Source organism: Lampetra fluviatilis, chromosome 57 (assembly GCF_964198595.1).
Source record: "Lampetra fluviatilis chromosome 57, kcLamFluv1.1, whole genome shotgun sequence".
Taxonomy (NCBI): domain Eukaryota; kingdom Metazoa; phylum Chordata; class Hyperoartia; order Petromyzontiformes; family Petromyzontidae; genus Lampetra; species Lampetra fluviatilis.
This window is the reverse complement of record NC_136331.1, coordinates 3511312-3532261: the sequence shown is the minus strand read 5'-3', so window position 1 is coordinate 3532261 and position 20950 is coordinate 3511312. Positions and strand designations below refer to the sequence as shown.

At 50.3% G+C, this 20950-nt stretch overlaps 1 protein-coding gene across 1 annotated transcript; it reads left to right on the top strand.

The window, feature by feature from the left end:
- Positions 1-794: 794 nt before the first annotated feature.
- LOC144950346 (5-hydroxytryptamine receptor 1D-like) lies at positions 795-3926 on the top strand. Its single transcript, XM_078880463.1, has 4 exons — positions 795-1558; positions 1685-1724; positions 3237-3310; positions 3593-3926. The coding sequence occupies exons 1-4, from the start codon at positions 795-797 to the stop codon at positions 3924-3926; spliced, it is 1212 nt and encodes a 403-aa protein (XP_078736589.1).
- The last annotated feature ends 17024 nt before the right edge of the window (positions 3927-20950 follow it).

Sequence of the window (20950 nt, the reverse complement as noted above, 5' to 3'; positions counted from 1 at the left end):
CGGAGGGCGACTTCCCTGCAACTGCCCACACAGACAAAGATCCCCCGTATAGCCTGCAAGGAGCTGTCGGGGCAAGTGCTGTGACGCCCACAACACACAAGGCAAAGATCCCCCGCTTAACCTGCAAGGGGTGTCGGGACAAGTGCTGTGACAACCACAACACACAAGACAAAGATCCCCCGTATAGCCTGCAAGGAGCTGTCGGGGCAAGTGCTGTGACACCCACAACACTCAAGAGAAAGATCCCCCGTATAGCCTGCAAGGGGATGTCGGGGCAAGTGCTGTGACGCCCACAACACACAAGGCAAAGATCCCCCGTATAGCCTGCGAGGAGCTGTCGGGGCAAGTGCTGTGACGCCCACAACACACAAGACAAAGATCCCCCGTATAGCCTGCAAGGGGCTGTCGGGGCAAGTGCTGTGACGCCCACAACACACAAGGCAAAGATCCCCCGTATAGCCTGCAAGGGGCTGTCGGGACAAGTGCTGTGACACCCACAACACACAAGACAAAGATCCCCGGCATAGCCTGCAAGGAGCTGCCGGGGCAAGTGCTGTGACGCCCAGGACACACAAGGCAAAGATCCCCCGTATAGCCTGCAAGGAGCTGTCGGGGCAAGTGCTGTGACGCCCAGGACACACAAGGCAAAGATCCCCCGTATAACCTGCAAGGAGCTGTCGGGGCAAGTGCTGTGACGCCCACAACACACAAGGCAAAGATCCCCCGTATAGCCTGCAAGGGGCTGTCGGGGCAAGTGCGCGCACACGCACACACACACACCCCACACCCCCACGATGTTCTACAACTGCTCGGACGTCGACTGCAGCGCTGCCGTCGGCATCGGCGGTGTCGGAGGAGACGGTGGAGTAGGTGGAGGAGGTGGAGGAGGTGGTGGAGGTTACACTCCATCGGTGCGGCAGGAGGTCGATCATCAGGAGCAGGAGCAGCACCCCTCGGGCTCGCTGGCCACGCAGGTGTCGCTGTCCATCGTGCTCGCCCTGGTCACCCTGGCGACGGCGCTCGCGAACGCCTTCGTCATCGCCACCATCTGGCTGAGCCGCAAGCTTCACTCGCCCGCCAACTACCTCATCGGCTCGCTCGCCTTCACCGACCTCCTGGTCTCCGTGCTCGTCATGCCCCTGTGCATCGTCTACACGGTGAGCGGACGCTGGACCCTTGGGCCGGTGCTATGCGACGTGTGGCTCTCGTCGGACATCACCTTCTGCACGGCCTCCATCCTGCACCTGTGCGTCATCGCGCTCGACCGCTACTGGGCCATCACCGACGCGGTGAACTACGCGGCCCGGCGCACGTGGCGGCGAGCCGGCGCCATGATCGCCGTCGTGTGGGTCATCTCGGTCTCCATCTCGCTGCCGCCGTTCTTCTGGCGCCAGGCGAAGGCCGAGGAGGTGTTCGAGTGCGTCGTGAACACCGACAAGATCCTCTACACGGTCTACTCGGTGTGCGGCGCCTTCTACCTGCCCACGCTGGTGCTCATCCTCCTCTACGGGAAGATCTACCACGCGGCGCGCTCGCGCATCCTCCTGCAGCACCACCAGCACCACCCGCACCACCCGCAGGACCACCACACGCCAGGGCAGCAGCAGCAGCAGTGGCAGCAGCGGCGGCGGCAGCGGCACGATGGTCCGCGCGGCAAAGGCAAGAAGGTGGCCTGGATCGGCAGCTCCCTCGGCAAGAGGCTCGCGTCGGCCAGGTTGCTGGACGTGACGACGTCGCGGCCGTCCGTGCGCTCGGAGGACATGCGGCAGCAGCAGCAGCAGCAGGAGCAGCAGCAGGAGCAGGAGGTCATCAATCATCATGATAACCATCAGCACCACCAGCTGCAAACGCAGGAGGTGCTCAATCATCATGATAACCATCAGCACCACCAGCAGCAGACGCAGCAGATGCAGGAGGTCTTCAATCATCATGATAACCATCAGCACCACCAGCACCACCAGCAGCAAACGCAGGAGGCCCTCAATCATCATGATAACCATCAGCACCACCAGCAGCAGACGTGGCAGATGCAGGTCCTCAATCATCATAACCATCAGCACCACCAGCAGCTGATGCAGGAGGTCCTCAATCATCATAGCCATCAGCACCACCAGCAGCAGACGCAGGAACAGGAGGTCCTCAATCATCATGATAACCATCAGCACCACCAGCAGCAGATGCAGGAGGTCCTCAATCATCATGATAACCATCAGCACCACCAGCAGCAGACGCAGCAGATGCAGGAGGTCCTCAATCATCATGATAACCATCAGCACCACCAGCAGCAGATGCAGGAGGTCCTCAATAATCATGATAACCATCAGCACCACCAGCAGCAGACGCAGCAGATGCAGGAGGTCTTCAATCATCATGATAACCATCAGCACCACCAGCAGCAGATGCAGGAGGTCCTCAATAATCATGATAACCATCAGCATCACCAGCAGCTGATGCAGGAGGTGCTCAATCATCATGACTATCAGCAGCAGCAGATGGAAGAGGAGGTTATCAATCGCCATCAGCACCACCACCACCACCAGCAGCAGCAGATGGAGGAGGAGGTCTTCAATCGCCATCAGCACCACCACCACCACCAGCAGCAGATGGAGGAGGAGGTCTTCAATCACCATGACCATCACAAGCAGCGGCAGCAACTTGACGATGATGGCGGCTACATCCACAGTGGTCAAACATCGGCAGCATTAGCGGCAGCATCGGCATCATCAGCAGCATCGGCATTAGCGGCGGCATCGGCATCATCAGCAGCATCGTCATCATCAGCAGCATCGGCATCATCAGCAGCATCGGCGTTAGCCGCAGCATCGGCATTAGCGGCGGCATCGGCATCATCAGCAGCATCGGCATTAGTCGCAGCATCGGCATCATCAGCAGCATCGTCATCATCAGCAGCATCGGCATCATCAGCAGCATCGGCATTAGCGGCAGCATCGTCATCATCAGCAGCATCGTCATCATCAGCAGCATCGGCGTTAGCCGCAGCATCGGCATCATCAGCAGCATCGTCATCATCGCCAGCATCGGCATTAGCGGCAGCAGCGGCGGCGTTAGCAGAATCATCATTAGCAGGAGCATCATCGTCATCATCATCAGCAGCAACAGCGGCATCATCAACAGCAGCTTCGGTATTAGCAGAATCATCAATAGCAGCTGCAGCAACATCGGCATCGGCATCATCAGCAGCATCGCCGGCTTTGACGCAGGACAGCGGCATTGAGGGCTCCCCGGGGGGCCGCAGCCTCGCCTCCTCCTCGTCCGCCTCCTCCTCGTCCGCCTCCTCCTCTTCGTCGCTGCTGCTGCGGTGGTCGTCGTCGTCGCCGAGACGGAAGGGCAGCTCCATGGCCCGCTACCTCCTGGGCCACGGGCACGGCAAGCTGGGAAGACCTCGCCTCGTCGTCGGCGGCGGCGGCGGCGGCGGCGGCGGCGTTGATGGTGAGGGCATCTCCCTCGGCGGTGGTCGTGGCGACGGCGGACGACGCGGCGGCACCAACTCGCGCTCCTCGCCCCTGGCGAGACCCAAGAGGGCCACGTGGGTGACCCGAGACACGACCGGCACCACCACCGCCACCACGAGGCCCGGCAGCGGCGGCAGCGGCGACAGCGTCCGCGTGAACGTGGCCGACGCGCTCTGCGAACGCCGGCGAATCGCGGCGGCTCGCGAGCGCAAGGCCACGACGACCCTCGGGGTCATCCTGGGCGCGTTCATCGTCTGCTGGTTGCCCTTCTTCCTCGCCAGCCTCATCCTGCCCATCTGCCAGCAGCGCTGCTGGTTCGCGCCGGCGCTCTTCGACTTCTTCACGTGGCTCGGCTACCTCAACTCGCTCGTCAACCCCGTGATCTACACGTGGTTCAACGAGGACTTCAAGCAGGCCTTCCAGAAGCTCGTGCGGTGCAAGCAGATCTACTGAGGATCAGGTGCGCCCTGCGTGGGGAGGGGTGGGGAGGAGTGGCGTGAGGCGGGATGGGTCAGGGGCACGGGTTCGGTCCGGTCGAGAGTTGAAACTGTTCAGCTGTCAACTCCTTTCGTTTATCTTCCATCTTAAGCCGGGTAAGGCTACGTAGCGATCACTGGCCAGCGCAAATTGACGGCGGTGGCTTCTCGTCGCCACGTGTGAAATGTGTAGCAGCGGACAAATATGACTCTGAACGCGTGACGTCGATTCGCAATGTGGAGAGGTGGGGGGAGGAAAAAAACCCGGAGTGGCCTCGGGGAACAAAATCCACGCGACCACAGGGAGAGAAAGAGAGAGAGAGACTCAAACTCCAAATATACAGCAGCGGGCATCGTCAGGGTCGGGATCGAACCCACGAACCTCCTGCATACCAGGCGAGGTAGTTAACATCTCCTAGCCACCGTGATGATGATGAGAGAGAGAGACACGCGGACTCCAACTATACAGCAGCAGGTGCCAGGGTCGGGATCGAACCCACGACCTCCTGCATACCAGGCGAGGTAGTTAACATCTCCTAGCTACCGTGATGATGATTATGATGAGAGACACGCGGACTCCAACTATACAGCAGCAGGCGCCAGGGTCGGGATCGAACCCACGAACCTCTTGCACACCAGGCGAGGTAGTTAACATCTCCTGGCCACCGTGATGATGATGATGATGATGAGAGAGAGAAACACGCAAACTACAAATATACAGCAGCAGGCGCCAGGGTCTGGATCGAACCCACGAACCTCCTGCACACCAGGCGAGGTAGTTAACATCTCCTGGCCACCGCGTGGATGACCCGGGCGGTGTGAGACCTCCTGCCGCTGGAGTCCATGGGGCTCGCGTGGATCGTCTTGGCCGCACGTTTGACGCGGCGGTGAGGGTCGAGGAGGAGTTGAGGAGGGGAGGGGGGGTCGAGGAGGGGAGGGGGGGGGCATCTGCTTGCTGGCCACGACCGGGAGGCCAAGTCTGCTGGTGCGACGTCTTCAGACTCCAGGCAACCCCCCCCCCACCAACCGCCCCCGGTTGACCTCCCTCTCCTACGTGCAAACAACAACAACACAACAAGAGCACAACAACAGCAGCACAACAACAACCACCACACTCGTTATGCGATGGAGTTGGGCATGCATCTCAATATAGGATCGCAGAACTTGGGCAACTGTTGTTGTTAACGCCGGTTCTGGCTGCTGCCTATCATCTGCTCGTTGTAACAACAACAGCAACAAAACAACAACAACAACAACACAACAACAACAAATACAATACTCGTTATTAATGGAGTTGGCCATACATTTCAATATAGGATCGCAGAACTTGGGCAACTGTTGTTGTGAACGCCGGTTCTGACTGCTGCCTATAAACCTGCTCGTCTGTGAATCGTTCTCTCACTCTCTCTCCCCGCTCTCCCCTCTCTCCCCTCTCTCCCCGAATCTCTCCCCTCTCTCCCCTCTCTCCCCTCTCTCCCCTCTCTCCCCTCTCTACCCTCTCTCCCCGAATCTCTCTCTCTCTGAGAGCAGTGAAGGGCATCGTGTCCCCGTGACTCGTGCGCGTGTGTCTGAAAATAATGACAATAATCATCGCTCTCGGAATCATTTGCCGACAAGTTGATCTCGATGCAATCTGGCATCGGTTCGCCAGCGACAAAAAAAAAACGCCGAGCGTTTCGCCATGTGAGTTGTTACAGTGCCGTGTTACTTTGCGTAACCCTAATGCACTGATTATTGTTGACGATCATGGTGGTGGTGCTGGTGGTGGTGATGGTGATGATGATTCTCACCATACTCTTAGGTTGTTTTCGGTAAAGTCACGTAGGTAAAAAATGAAATTCAAAGTTAATAAAAGTAATAATGGAAATAAAATAAAATTATAAATCATTATAAATGTGACTTTACCGAAAAAAAACTAAGAGTATGAATCCTTGCAGTCACGAAAGCTTCAAATCGAGGATTCTCACCATCTCATCTATCCGTGATTGTAATCATGATGTTGACGATAGCTGATGATAATGGATCGATCGTCGTCGTCGTCGTCATCGTCGTCGTTCATAATTCCTCGCCGTTGATCGCAATCGATATTGACAATCAGTGTCGGAGCAATCATCGATCACTGATCATGCCTTCGATGATAACGATCGCTTTACACTCAAGCAAGCGCCGAGCCATCGAGTGCTCGCCTCCTGTTTACAGCCGAGAGACGGCGGTGGACATTCGACGTTCCTATGGCAGGGAACGAGTCGTGTAATCCATTGGACAGTCGCCCTCGATCTTCCTCACCGAAAGCGGTGCTCGTTTTATCGACCCCGGAGGGAGAGAGGGACGACGATGATGATGATGGGCGAAGTCAATCCCCCCCCACCCTCCCCCATAACCGGGAGTTGAACTCGTCCGTTTCGCAGCTGAGCAGCGGCTGCGTGACCCGCCGCGACCTTTTAATCATTTTTCATAATCCCTGCAAATTTGCCTGCCATTAATACAACCCCACCCCCACCCCCATCATCATCAGCAGCAGCGGCAGCAGCAGCGGCGGCTGCTTATGCGGCATATTTCCCCCTCAATCATCGCTCGCCAACGGCGGTAATAGCTAATCAATGAGATCGATGTTTTGCCATTATCCGCCCATTGTACTCGTCACGCTGTTGTATCGATCACCGCCGGCGCGTCGTGATGCGTCGAAGGTGGATTTGGGGGGGAGGGGGGGGGGTCCTTTAATAGGGGGTGGTCGCCAATCGACTATTAATTTAATGGGTGGGAGTCGCTTTAAACGTCGCCAGAGTAGGATCGCAGAACTCGGGAAATTCGGAAGGGGTTTTGAGTCTTTTGCTCGTACTCGCACGCACGCTGGGGTGATCCCTGCCCGGGGGGGGGGCGTCCATAAATGACGTCACGCACCTAGGGGAGGGGGGGGGAGGTCAGACATTTGTGACGATGTGTGACGAGGGAGGGGGGGTTGAGAAATGTGACGTCGCATCAAAATGCGCAACTTTAAATAAATATGGACATCACGTTCTACTTAATTAAATAGACGTTTTAATAAATGTTTTCTCCTACAACATCAGAGTGCAGCGCCACATTAAATACGCACTACAATGACAATAGTTTAAAGCGACTTGAAGCATGTTTTATTTTTTTTTTGGGGGGGGGGGGGGGGGCAGAGCTTTGTGACGTCATATTTGTGGGGGGGGGGGTCAAAAATCGTCAAAAATCGCGTGACGTCATTTATGGACGGCCCCTCAAGGCGTGAGTGAGGCTCCCCACTGGGTCTACATTGGCGGCCCTTTTGCAGAGACGACCCCAAGGCGATCGACAATGATAGCCCGAGGGAGCACGTCGGGGCGTGACGTCGTCGTTGCGTGGACACGGACATGGCGGCAGTCAAATAACTCTGAGCGGGTGACGTTGATTCTTAAATGGGGGAGAGGGAGAGACACGCAAATTCCAAATATACAGCAGCAGGGGTTAGGGTCGGGATGGAACCCACGACCTCCTGTATACCAGGCGAGGTAGTTAACATCTCCTAGCCACCGTGATGATGATGATGAGAGAGACACGCAAACTGCAAATATACAGCCGCAGGCGTCAGGGTTGGGATCGAACCCACGACCTACTGTATACCAGGCGAGGTAGTTAACATCTCCTAGCCACCGTGATGATGATGATGAGAGAGACACGCAAACTGCAAATATACAACAGGCGTTAGGGTCGGGATCGAACCCACGACCTCCTGTATACCAGGCGAGGTAGTTGACATCTCCTAGCCACCGAATTGGCCAAAACGTCCAAATATAGGATCACGGAGCTTGGGTAAGTGTGGGTGTCGGTTCTGCCGTTTGTCTGTGGCTTCCTGCGTCAATGAATCATTCTCTCTCTCTGAATCATTCTCTCTCCGAATCATTCTCTCTCTGAATCATTCTCTCTCTGAGTGAGAGAGAATGACATCTGTGCGCACTACATTTTCCAGCGTGTGAGAAGCAATTTATATGAATAATGCCTCTATATGTAAATGCATTGTGATTAACATGACTCATTATAATTACGATCCTCATCATTCTCACTCTTGTTATTGTCATCATCCTAATAGTGTTCACGGAACATCTAAATCATCAGCAGGAGCATCATTACAGCCATCATCACGACCACCACCACCACCATCGCCATCGTCGCTATCATCAGCACCAAAGACAAAAATGCCCCGTATAGCCTGAAAAGACCTTTGAGACAAGTGCTTCACCTGAGGACGGCTGCTTGCGTTGTGGCCGAAACGTCGTGAGAATTATTTTATTATGTTTTGTTTTTTTTGTTTTTTTTACTTCCCTTCTACGTGACTTTACCGAAAGAACCAAGAAGATGAAGACAAGTGCAGTTAGCGAGCACCTATCAGGGGCCGTCACGGCACACGAGGTGGGGCGGGTGACCAGCGCCACGCCCGGCCGCCTTTGTCTTCCCCAGCGTCGACGTTTACGCGACGCACTCGTTACTCAGCTTGAGGCTGAGTCGACCTAGGGGAGTCCCAGGGACCGGTTAAAATAATCGCCGCTACGGATGTTGGTGGCCGCGGGCGCGGAATCGAATCCCGGGGGTCACCGTGGTTCGGAAGCGCAGCTGGGCAGCGGCGCTAACCGCTGCGCCACCGCTCCTCCCCCCCCTCCAGCCTCAAGTTGTGGCGACATCTCCCTCTGCTGGTCAAAATGGAAATAAAAACAAAGTCAAAGGGAGGGGCGGGTGGGAGGGTGTCAGAGGTCGCAACCGGGTACCCGATACCCGTACCCTACCCGATACCCGGCTACCCGTACCCGGCCGGGTACGGGTACCCGTTTGCGAGCCTGGTGCGGCCGGGTACGGGTACGGGTAGGCCGTGATTCACCGGTGAGTCACCGTTTGTCACTCATTTCCCAACGTCTTGTCTCTTCTCACAATTCAAGTTCCTAGAATCAACCCACCCGCGCCTGCAACATGGCTTCATCCCAGAGGTCGCAATGAGGTACCCGATACCCGTACCCTACCCGTACCCGGCCGGGTTCGGGTAAGGAATCAAAACCCGTTTGCGACCTCTGGAGAGTGGGGTCCGCCCCACGGAGCTCAAGGGGAGTCCACGGATGAACGGAAAGCATCAGCTCGCGTTAAAATCCTGCAGTCACGAAAGCTTCAAATCGAGATTGAAATCCGAAGTGAGAGGTCACGTGCGCGCGTGTGTTGCTGAGCACGTTGACACACCGTGCTCCAGAGGTGGGACAAAGTCATTGTTATGCAAGTCCAAGTCGAGTCGCAAGTCATCAAATTCATGACTCGAGTCTGACTCGAGTCCAAGTCACATGACTCGAGTCCACATCTCATAGGTGGGACAAAGTCATTGTTATGCAAGTCCAAGTCGAGTCGCAAGTCATCAAATTCATGACTCGAGTCTGACTCGAGTCCAAGTCACATGACTCGAGTCCACACCTCTGCCGTGCTCATTGGAGGTGCGAGGGTCAGCGGGGGGGGGGTGAGACAACAAACTAAGACGCGACAAGTCGTTGATCAAGAAGCGAGTTCGTCAATCTAGAATCAAGATGGTGATGATTTAAAATGGCCGTAGCTCCCCGTGGCTTCGTCATGTCGGTAAGGAAGGAGCGTTCCAGACGGCCGCAGAAGCGCGTCTGAAGACGACGATGACGACGATGATGATGACGACGATGATGATGACGATGACGACAACGATGATGACGACGACAATGACGACGATGACGACGATGATGACGACGACAATGATGACGATAACGACGATGACGATAATGACGATGACGACGGCGATGACGATGACGACGATGACGACGATGGTGATAACGACAACGACGATGACGACAACGATGACGACGACGATGACGATGATGACGACGACAATGATGACGATAACGACGATGACGATAATGACGATGACGAAGATGACGATGACGACGAAGACGATGATGATGATGCGGTGACCGCCGTGTCCAATGGCCCAGCCGAAAGCCGCTGCTTGCGAGGGTAGATGGCGAGTTAACAATTTGCATTCAGCAGCCAATCGATGTCGCCGATATCCGTGCCGCCTGCGTCTCCATTCTCTCATTTCGCGCCATGGGGTCGGCTACGTACGGTGCGAAAGAAGTTCCGCATACACGAACGCGTTCATTTCTACATGTCGTGCGTCGACGTGCCGGGGACGAGCAGAAAAAATGAGTTCTGTTTTGGGGACGCCAGTGAGATAAGAGAGGTCAACGCAAGGCAAAAACGGGCGCCGCGTTTGGCGAGATGTTAACTACCTCGCCTGATACACAGGAGGTCGTGGGTTCGATCCCGACCCTGACGCCTGCTGCTGTATATTTGGAGTTTGCGTGTCTCTCTCTCATCATCATCATCATCATCACGGTGGCTAGGAAATATTAACTACCTCGCCTGGTATGCAGGAGGTCGTGGGTTCGATTCCGACGCTGACGCCTTCTGCTGTATATTTGGAGTTTGCGTGTCTCTCTCTCTCCCCGTGGTCGCGTGGCTTTTACTCCGGGGTCCTCCAGCTTTTCTCTCCGCATTTATAATTAACGTCACGCGTTTAGAGTTATTTGGCTGCTGCTGCTGTTGCTGTTGCTGCTGCTGCTGTTGCTGCTGCTGCTGATGCTGCTATACATTTCCACGCGACGACGATGAGTCACGGTATCGAGCTTTCATTTCTGATAACCAGCTCGCTTCTCGAAAGAGAGCGAGAAAGCTCAGCCGCCCTTAACTGGTTTAAATTAATAAAAACACATTCCTGAGTTTCAGTTCAGTTTTCAGTTAAACGATTTGGCCGTGCTAATATGTCCACTGTCTTGTGATGTTAATGAGGAATTACATCTTAAGCCATCAACGAATGATTCGCCCGTATTTTGCATGAACCCGGGGCCCCCTTGAGCTGCACGGAGCTCTACGCATTGACTTAGTTTGCTGATGCTCAGCGCCAGCACTATGTGATGATGGAGTTGGTGATTGCTCAGCAAATCTGTTCATGTAATGCATCGTATTTGCCTGTGAGCTGAGGGTCCGCCTCCGTCCGGTAAGAGAATTTGTCGCATCACGAATCATCTTTCTGTCATCATCAGCATTCTATTCGATTTAATATTCATAGAGCGCGCTTTCCAGCATCATCACCATCATCATCAGCAGCAGCAACAGTGGCCATGGTCAAGTCCACTGCTGGATGAAGACATCCTGGCCAAGCATCCTCCACCTCCATCATCAATCAACCAGCGTCGATCTACTGCTGAATGAAGACCTCTCCAAGCATTCTCTTTCCCGCATCATCAATCGGTCACGGTCAATCCACTGCTGGATGAAGGCTTTTTCCCTAATCCGCCGCCTCTAACGATGCCTGTGATTGATCCATAGATCCACCCAGCCAACCCAGCTAGATCTTAAATACCGAGCTGATCAGAATGTTTATTTGTACCGGGATGAATACGATGAGCTATAAAGCTCTTTTTCACAGATGTACATTACCACGATGCAGAACTTTCTCTCCGACCTGCTCATGTTGCTGTATATATCTTTAAAAAAATACAGAGAGAGAGAAAAAGATAGACACTCGCACGCGCGCGTGGGTGTACGATTACGAATTCGTGGGGCAATTATTTTCAACATGAACCCTATATAGAGCTATCCCGCGCCATGTTCAAAGCAAACAAAAAAAAATGCTTGAATTGTGAATTCTAATAATAGCAGACGAAACTAAAGCTGTGAATGTATTTATTTTGTTTCTTCACGCAAGAGAAGATAACCGAAGATTTAAAAAAATATATACGACCAGGGTCTGACCGATTAACTTGCTGACGGATACAACCTAGGCCAGCACTGCCGATGACAAAGGGTGAACAATCAATCAATGCGGCGATCGATCGATTAATTCAATTTATTCGACTAAACATTGCACGGGGGAGGGGGGGGGCATTCCACCCCACGCGCGGTTTGGGGGATGGAGTGGAGAGGCAACATCTGGGCAACGCTACCGGAGATTTCCTCTGTCGCGAAAAAACACCCTCCAGTCAGCCTGTCAAGCTGGCTTCGTACCTTGAGACGTTCCCAAACGTGGCCCCTTTGCTTGACGTGTTCGGAACACCGGGGGCTCTGTGCCGCTGTGCAGCCGACAACTTCCACCGTTGGTGATGTTCGTGACAGGTCAACACTGCGGTCTGTGGCCCTGCATAAGAGACAATGTCGCGCATCTTGTCGACGACTCGTTCGGTGGCGTTTGTCGAGTAGTGGCCGCATGACTAAGTGTTCTTTAATGTTGCAAGAAGCCGCGTGGGATAAGGGGGGGGGGTCACTGGCTGTGGCCCCTGAAGTGTGTCCCCTCCCTCCTCCCCACTGACAATATACACAAAAAAGTGAACACCCCACCACCATCATCATCATAATCGTCGTGGTGTCAAACTACCAATGGTTTCAAATAGTGTGTGGCGGCACTCACTCACACTTCTGATGATGTAGCTTATCGGCGAAAGTGCCACCCTCCCGCCCCCTTCTCGGAAAATTATTGAAGAACACTTGTGGAGAGTACTTGGCTACTACACACGTGTATATTAGTGAAGAACACTGGTGGAGAGTACTTGCCTACTACTATACATTAGTGAAGAACACTGGTGGAGAATATGTGGCTACTACTATAGATTGGTGAAGAATACTGGTGGAGAGTTTGTGGCTACAACTATACATTAGTGAAGAACACTGGTTGAGAGTTTTTGGCTACAACTATAAATTAGTGAAGCACACTGGTGGAGAGTATTTGGCTACTACTATACATTAGTGAAGAACACTGGTGGAGAGTATTTGGCGGCTACTATTCATTAGTGAAGAACACTGGTGGAGAGTATTTGGCGGCTACTATTCATTAGTGAAGAATATTGGTGGAGAGTTTGCGGCTACTATTTTACATTGGTGAAAAACACTGCTTAAGAGTTTTTGGCTACAACTACCTACGTGACTTTATCGAAAAAAACCTAAGAGTATGAATCCTTGCAGTCACGAAAGCTTCAAATCTAGAATTAGTGAAGAACACTGGCGGATATTATTTGGCGACTTCTATTCATTAGTGAAGAACACTGGTGGAGAGTATGTGGCTACTACTATACATTAGTGAAGAACACTGGTGGAGAGTATGTGGCTACTACTATACATTAGTGCAGAACACTGGTGGAGAGTATGTGGCTACTACTATACATTAGTGCAGAACACTGGTGGAGAGTATGTGGCTACTACTATACATTAGTGAAGCACACTGGTGGAGAGTATGTGGCTACTACTATACATTAGTGAAGAACACTGGTGGAGAGTATGTGGCTACTACTATACATTAGTGAAGAACACTGGTGGAGAGTATGCGGCTACTAGTTTACATTAGTGCAGAACACTGGTGGAGAGTATGTGGCTACAACTATACATTAGTGAAGAACACTGGTGGAGAGTATGTGGCTACTACTATACATTAGTGAAGAACACTGGTGGAGAGTATGCGGCTACTAGTTTACATTAGTGCAGAACACTGGTGGAGAGTATGTGGCTACTACTATACATTAGTGAAGAACACTGGTGGAGAGTATGTGGCTACAACTATACATTAGTGAAGAACACTGGTGGAGAGTATGTGGCTACTACTATACATTAGTGCAAAACACTGGTGGAGATTATGTGGCTACTACTATACATTAGTGAAGAACACTGGTGGAGAGTATGTGGCTACTACTATACATTAGTGCAGAACACTGGTGGAGAGTATGTGGCTACTACTATACATTAGTGCAGAACACTGGTGGAGAGTATGTGGCTACTACTATACATTAGTGCAGAACACTGGTGGAGAGTATGTGGCTACTACTATACATTAGTGAAGAACACTGGTGGAGAGTATGTGGCTACAACTATACATTAGTGAAGAACACTGGTGGAGAGTATGTGGCTACTACTATACATTAGTGAAGAACACTGGTGGAGAGTATGTGGCTACTACTATACATTAGTGAAGAACACTGGTGGAGAGTATGTGGCTACTACTATACATTAGTGAAGAACACTGGTGGAGAGTATGTGGCTACAACTATACATTAGTGAAGAACACTGGTGGAGAGTATGTGGCAACTACTATACATTAGTGAAGAACACTGGTGGAGAGTATGTGGCTACTACTATACATTAGTGAAGAACACTGGTGGAGAGTATTTGGTTACTACTATACATTAGTGCAGAACACTGGTGGAGAGTATGTGGCCACTACTATACATTAATGCAGAACACTGGTGGAGAGTATGTGGCTACTACTATACATTAGTGAAGAACACTGGTGGAGAGTATGTGGCTACAACTATACATTGGTGAAGAACACTGGTGGAGAGTATGTGGCTACAACTATACATTAGTGAAGAACACTGGTGGAGAGTATGTGGCTACAACTATACATTAGTGAAGAACACTGGTGGAGAGTATGTGGCTACTACTATACATTAGTGAAGAACACTGGTGGAGAGTATGTGGCCACTACTATACATTAGTGAAGAACACTGGTGGAGAGTATGTGGCTACTACTATACATTAGTGAAGAACACTGGTGGAGAGTATGTGGCCACTACTATACATTAGTGAAGAACACTGGTGGAGAGTATGTGGCTACTACTATACATTAGTGAAGAACACTGGTGGAGAGTATGTGGCTACTACTATACATTAGTAAAGAATACTGGTGGAGAGTATGTGGCTACAACTATACATTAGTGCAGAACACTGGTGGAGAGTATGTGGCTACAACTATACATTAGTAAAGAATACTGGTGGAGAGTATGTGGCTACAACTATACATTAGTGCAGAACACTGGCGGAGAGTATGTGGCTACAACTATACATTAGTGCAGAACACTGGTGGAGAGTATGTGGCTACAACTATACATTAGTGAAGAACACTGGTGGAGAGTATGTGGCTACAACTATACATTAGTGAAGAACGCTGGTGGAGAGTATGTGGCTACTACTATACATTAGTGAAGAACACTGGTGGAGAGTATGTGGCTACTACATTACATTAGTGAAGAACACTGGTGGAGAGTATGTGGCTACAACTATACATTCGTGTAGAACACTGGTGGAGAGTATGTGGCTACTACTATACATTAGTGCAGAACACTGGTGGAGAGTATGTGGCTACAACTATACATTAGTGAAGAACACTGGTGGAGAGTATGTGGCTACTACTATACATTAGTGCAGAACACTGGTGGAGAGTATGTGGCTACTACTATACATTAGTGAAGAACACTGGTGGAGAGTATGTGGCTACAACTATACATTAGTGAAGAACACTGGTGGAGAGTATGTGGCTACAACTATACATTAGTGAAGAACACTGGTGGAGAGTATGTGGCTACTACTATACATTAGTGAAGAACACTGGTGGAGAGTATGTGGCTACAACTATACATTAGTGAAGAACACTGGTGGAGAGTATGTGGCTACAACTATACATTAGTGAAGAACACTGGTGGAGAGTATGTGGCTACTACTATACATTAGTGCAGAACACTGGTGGAGAGTATGTGGCTACTACTATACATTAGTGCAGAACACTGGTGGAGAGTATGTGGCTACTACTATACATTAGTGAAGAACACTGGTGGAGAGTATGTGGCTACAACTATACATTAGTGAAGAACACTGGTGGAGAGTATGTGGCTACAACTATACATTAGTGCAGAACACTGGTGGAGAGTATGTGGCTACAACTATGCATTAGTAAAGAATACTGGTGGAGAGTATGTGGCTACAACTATACATTAGTGCAGAACACTGGTGGAGAGTATGTGGCTACAACTATACATTAGTGCAGAACACTGGTGGAGAGTATGTGGCTACAACTATACATTAGTGAAGAACACTGGTGGAGAGTATGTGGCTACAACTATACATTAGTGCAGAACACTGGTGGAGAGTATGTGGCTACAACTATACATTAGTGCAGAACACTGGTGGAGAGTATGTGGCTACAACTATACATTAGTGCAGAACACTGGTGGAGAGTATGTGGCTACAACTATACATTAGTGAAGAACACTGGTGGAGAGTATGTGGCTACAACTATACATTAGTGCAGAACACTGGTGGAGAGTATGTGGCTACAACTATACATTAGTAAAGAATACTGGTGGAGAGTATGTGGCTACAACTATACATTAGTGCAGAACACTGGTGGAGAGTATGTGGCTACAACTATACATTAGTGAAGAACACTGGTGGAGAGTATGTGGCTACAACTATACATTAGTGAAGAACACTGGTGGAGAGTATGTGGCTACAACTATACATTAGTGAAGAACACTGGTGGAGAGTATGTGGCTACAACTATACATTAGTGAAGAACGCTGGTGGAGAGTATGTGGCTACTACTATACATTAGTGAAGAACACTGGTGGAGAGTATGTGGCTACTACTATACATTAGTGAAGAACACTGGTGGAGAGTATGTGGCTACAACTATACATTCGTGTAGAACACTGGTGGAGAGTATGTGGCTACTACTATACATTAGTGCAGAACACTGGTGGAGAGTATGTGGCTACTACTATACATTAGTGAAGAACACTGGTGGAGAGTATGTGGCTACAACTATACATTAGTGAAGAACACTGGTGGAGAGTATGTGGCTACAACTATACATTAGTGCAGAACACTGGTGGAGAGTATGTGGCTACAACTATACATTAGTAAAGAATACTGGTGGAGAGTATGTGGCTACAACTATACATTAGTGCAGAACACTGGTGGAGAGTATGTGGCTACAACTATACATTAGTGCAGAACACTGGTGGAGAGTATGTGGCTACAACTATACATTAGTGAAGAACACTGGTGGAGAGTATGTGGCTACAACTATACATTAGTGCAGAACACTGGTGGAGAGTATGTGGCTACAACTATACATTAGTAAAGAATACTGGTGGAGAGTATGTGGCTACAACTATACATTAGTGAAGAACACTGGTGGAGAGTATGTGGCTACAACTATACATTAGTGAAGAACACTGGTGGAGAGTATGTGGCTACAACTATACATTAGTGCAGAACACTGGTGGAGAGTATGTGGCTACTACTATACATTAGTGAAGAACACTGGTGGAGAGTATGTGGCTACTACTATACATTAGTGAAGAACACTGGTGGAGAGTATGTGGCTACTACTATACATTAGTGCAGAACACTGGTGGAGAGTATGTGGCTACTACTATACATTAGTGAAGAACACTGGTGGAGAGTATGTGGCTACTACTATACATTAGTGAAGAACACTGGTGGAGAGTATGTGGCTACAACTATACATTAGTGAAGAACACTGGTGGAGAGTATGTGGCTACTACTATACATTAGTGAAGAACGCTGGTGGAGAGTATGTGACTACTACTATACATTAGTGAAGAACACTGGTGGAGAGTATGTGGCCACTACTATACATTAGTAAAGAACAGTGGTGGAGAGTATGTGGCTACTACTATACATTAGTGCAGAACACTGGTGGAGAGTATGTGGCTACTACTATACATTAGTGCAGAACACTGGTGGAGAGTATGCGGCTACTACTATACATTAGTGAAGAACGCTGGTGGAGAGTATGCGGCTACTACTATACATTAGTGAAGAACACTGGTGTAGAGTATGTGGCTACTACTATACATTAGTGAAGAACGCTGGTGGAGAGTATGTGGCTACTACTATACATTAGTGAAGAACACTGGTGTAGAGTATGTGGCTACTACTATACATTAGTGAAGAACACTGGTGGAGAGTATGTGGCTACTACTATACATTAGTGCAGAACACTGGTGGAGAGTATGTGGCTACAACTATACATTAGTGCAGAACACTGGTGGAGAGTATGTGGCTACAACTATACATTAGTGCAGAACGCTGGTGGAGAGTATGTGGCTACAACTATACATTAGTGCAGAACACTGGTGGAGAGTATGTGGCCACTACTATACATTAGTGAAGAACATTGGTGGAGAGTATGTGGCTACTACTATACATTAGTGCAGAACGCTGGTGGAGAGTATGTGGCTACAACTATACATTAGTGAAGAACACTGGTGGAGAGTATGTGGCTACTACTATACATTAGTGAAGAACACTGGTGGAGATTATTTAGCTACTACTTTGAATTAGTAAAGAACACTGCGCTACAAGAACGACACGTGGCTACCGAGGAGGTGATCACGTGGCCTCGCCGAATAAATGAACAATTGCCAACAACAACAAACAAACAGGACCACACTCAGAAGCACTAATGTCGAGTGTTAACGATGTTGTTACATATGTATGTACATTATGTTGAACTTCTTTCCCACCATACATAGCCAATCGTGCTTATCGGAGGCACGCGAGGAGAAGAACAACAAAACGGCTGTTGTTGAATGGTGACGCTGTTTGTATAAAGTGCGCGCATCGATCATTTGGAGCTGATAAAAAAAAACGCATCAAGCCATTAAGACCGACAATATTTCAGGTCTCGGGGGGAGGGGGGCGGGAACAACAAATATGAATGTGTGCATATATGTGGGGGAGCGGTGGTGCAATGGTTAGCGCGCTGTGCTACGAACCCCGACGACCCAAGTTCGAGTCCCCGCTCACGGTCACCAACACGATGATCCACACCGGTCACGGGCCTCCCCTAGGTCGACTCAGTTTTCAGTTTCATTTATTTTGTATAGCCCTGTGAGCCATTCGGCTCTTGACTCAAATCAGTACCTGGTGCCGTGCATAAAAAAAAAACATCGCTACCAGGGACACAAAGGTAGCCGGGCTTGGTGCTGGCCACCCGCCCGCTCGTGTGCCGTGTTGGTCTGCATCGGTGCTGCTCGCTAACAGCACTTTCCCCGACAGTTTGTTGAAGGCTACCCTTTGTATTTGTGTCAAGAGATGTAGCTAATCAGTTGAGATACACCAATGCGTCTCCTCCTCCTCCTCCTCCACCACCTCCTCCAACCTCGTCATTGTCGCCTTCCACCCTCGCGTCCACCGCGAGATGGACGCGCACCCCCATGTTTTACTCAACGTGATCCCAGTTATGAGACGCCTCCAGAAATTAAGATGCACGCGTGCCTGCAGAACGTAAAATGCACGCGTGCCTGCAGAAAATAAGATGCACGCGTGCCTGTGGAACTAGTTGTGGTTGTTGTTGTTGTTGTGAAACGTGTCGAGGAAAGCCACATGGATCTGATGCCACTCACACACACGTGCGTGCGCAGTGGCAGTGCATGTGGTAATGCTCGCGCCTCGCAGCAAGAAGGATCTGGGTTCGATTCCAGACTCGGGCGTTTCTCTGTTTGAGTTTGTATGTTCTGCGGAGCGTGCGAGTGAGTGTGAGTGAGTGAGCGAGTGTGAGTGAGCGAGTGTGAGTGAGTGAGCGAGTGTGAGTGAGTGTGAGTGAGTGAGCGAGTGTGAGTGAGTGAGCGAGTGTGAGTGAGCGAGTGTGAGTGAGTGAGCGAGTGTGAGTGTGAGTGAGTGAGTGTGAGTGAGTGAGCGAGTGTGAGTGAGTGAGCGAGTGTGAGTGAGTGAGTGAGTGTGAGTGAGTGAGCGAGTGTGAGTGAGTGAGTGTGAGTGAGTGAGTGAGTGTGAGTGAGTGAGTGAGTGAGTGTGAGTGAGTGAGCGAGTGTGAGTGAGTGAGCGAGTGTGAGTGAGCGAGTGTGAGTGAGTGAGCGAGTGTGAGTGAGTGAGTGAGCGAGTGTGAGTGAGCGAGTGTGAGTGAGTGAGCGAGTGTGAGTGAGTGAGCGAGTGTGAGTGAGTGAGTGTGAGTGAGTGAGTGAGTGAGTGAGTGAGTGTGAGTGAGTGAGTGAGTGAGTGTGAGTGAGTGAGCGAGTGTGAGTGAGTGAACGTGTATGGGTGTGAGAGTGAAAGAGTGTGAGTGTCTATACGTGAGCGAATGAGTGTGAGTGATTTACAATAAGTGAGTGTGAGTGAGCGACTGTGAGTGAACGTGAATGAGTGAGTGTGAGTGAGTATGAATAATTCTGAGTGAGAGAGTGAGTATGAATGAGTGTGAGTGATTTACAATAAGTGAGTGTGAGTGAGCGAGTGTGAGTGAACGTGAATGAGTGAGTGTGAGTGAGTGTGAATGAGTGTGAGTGAGTGTGAATGAGTGAGTGAACGTGTATGGGTGTGAGAGTGAAAGAGTGTGAGTGTCTATGCGTGAGCGAATGCGTGTGAGTGATTTACAATAAGTGAGTGTGAGTGAGCGAGTGTGAGTGAACGGGAATGAGTGAGTGTGAGTGAGTATGAATAAGTCTGAGTGAGAGAGTGAGTATGAATGAGTGTGAGTGAGTGTGAATGTGTGAGTCAGCGTGTATGAGTGTAAGTGAGTGTGAATGAGTGAGTGTGAATGTGTGAGTCAGCGTGTATGAGTGTAAGTGAGTGTGAATGTGTGAGTCAGCGTGTATGAGTGTGAGTGAGTGAGTGAGCGAGTCGAGTTTGTGCGTTCTCTCTACCCCTGGTCTGCATGAGTTTCCTAGGGCTTTCTCCGGTCTCCTCCTCCAATAGCTAAACCCACACGCGCTCAGTGGGACTTCCATTGGCCATGAAACATCATCTCAATGCTGGGGGGGGGTGGGGGGGGGATCCCTGGCCGAGTAGCGCGTCACAAAGGCACGTTGCAGGGCCCTCCTGAGCTGCGAGCCACGTGACTCGGCAGAGGCATCCCTGTGCAAACGTTGCACAACAACAATGATAATGACAATGATCGTTCTAATAAATGGTACGAATACAATGTACTTATTATGGTGGTTCTAATTAGATATGATCAATTATAGTTCGTATAATTCATTCATCAGAATTATAATAACCATACTCAATCAAATCAGGAAATAACCATACTACTTATGATATTCGTATTAATTACTGATTAATTAGAATTAATCAATACTATTCGAAATATGTACATGGTAGGAAGTGCGTCTTATAATCGGGTGAATACGTGAAGAG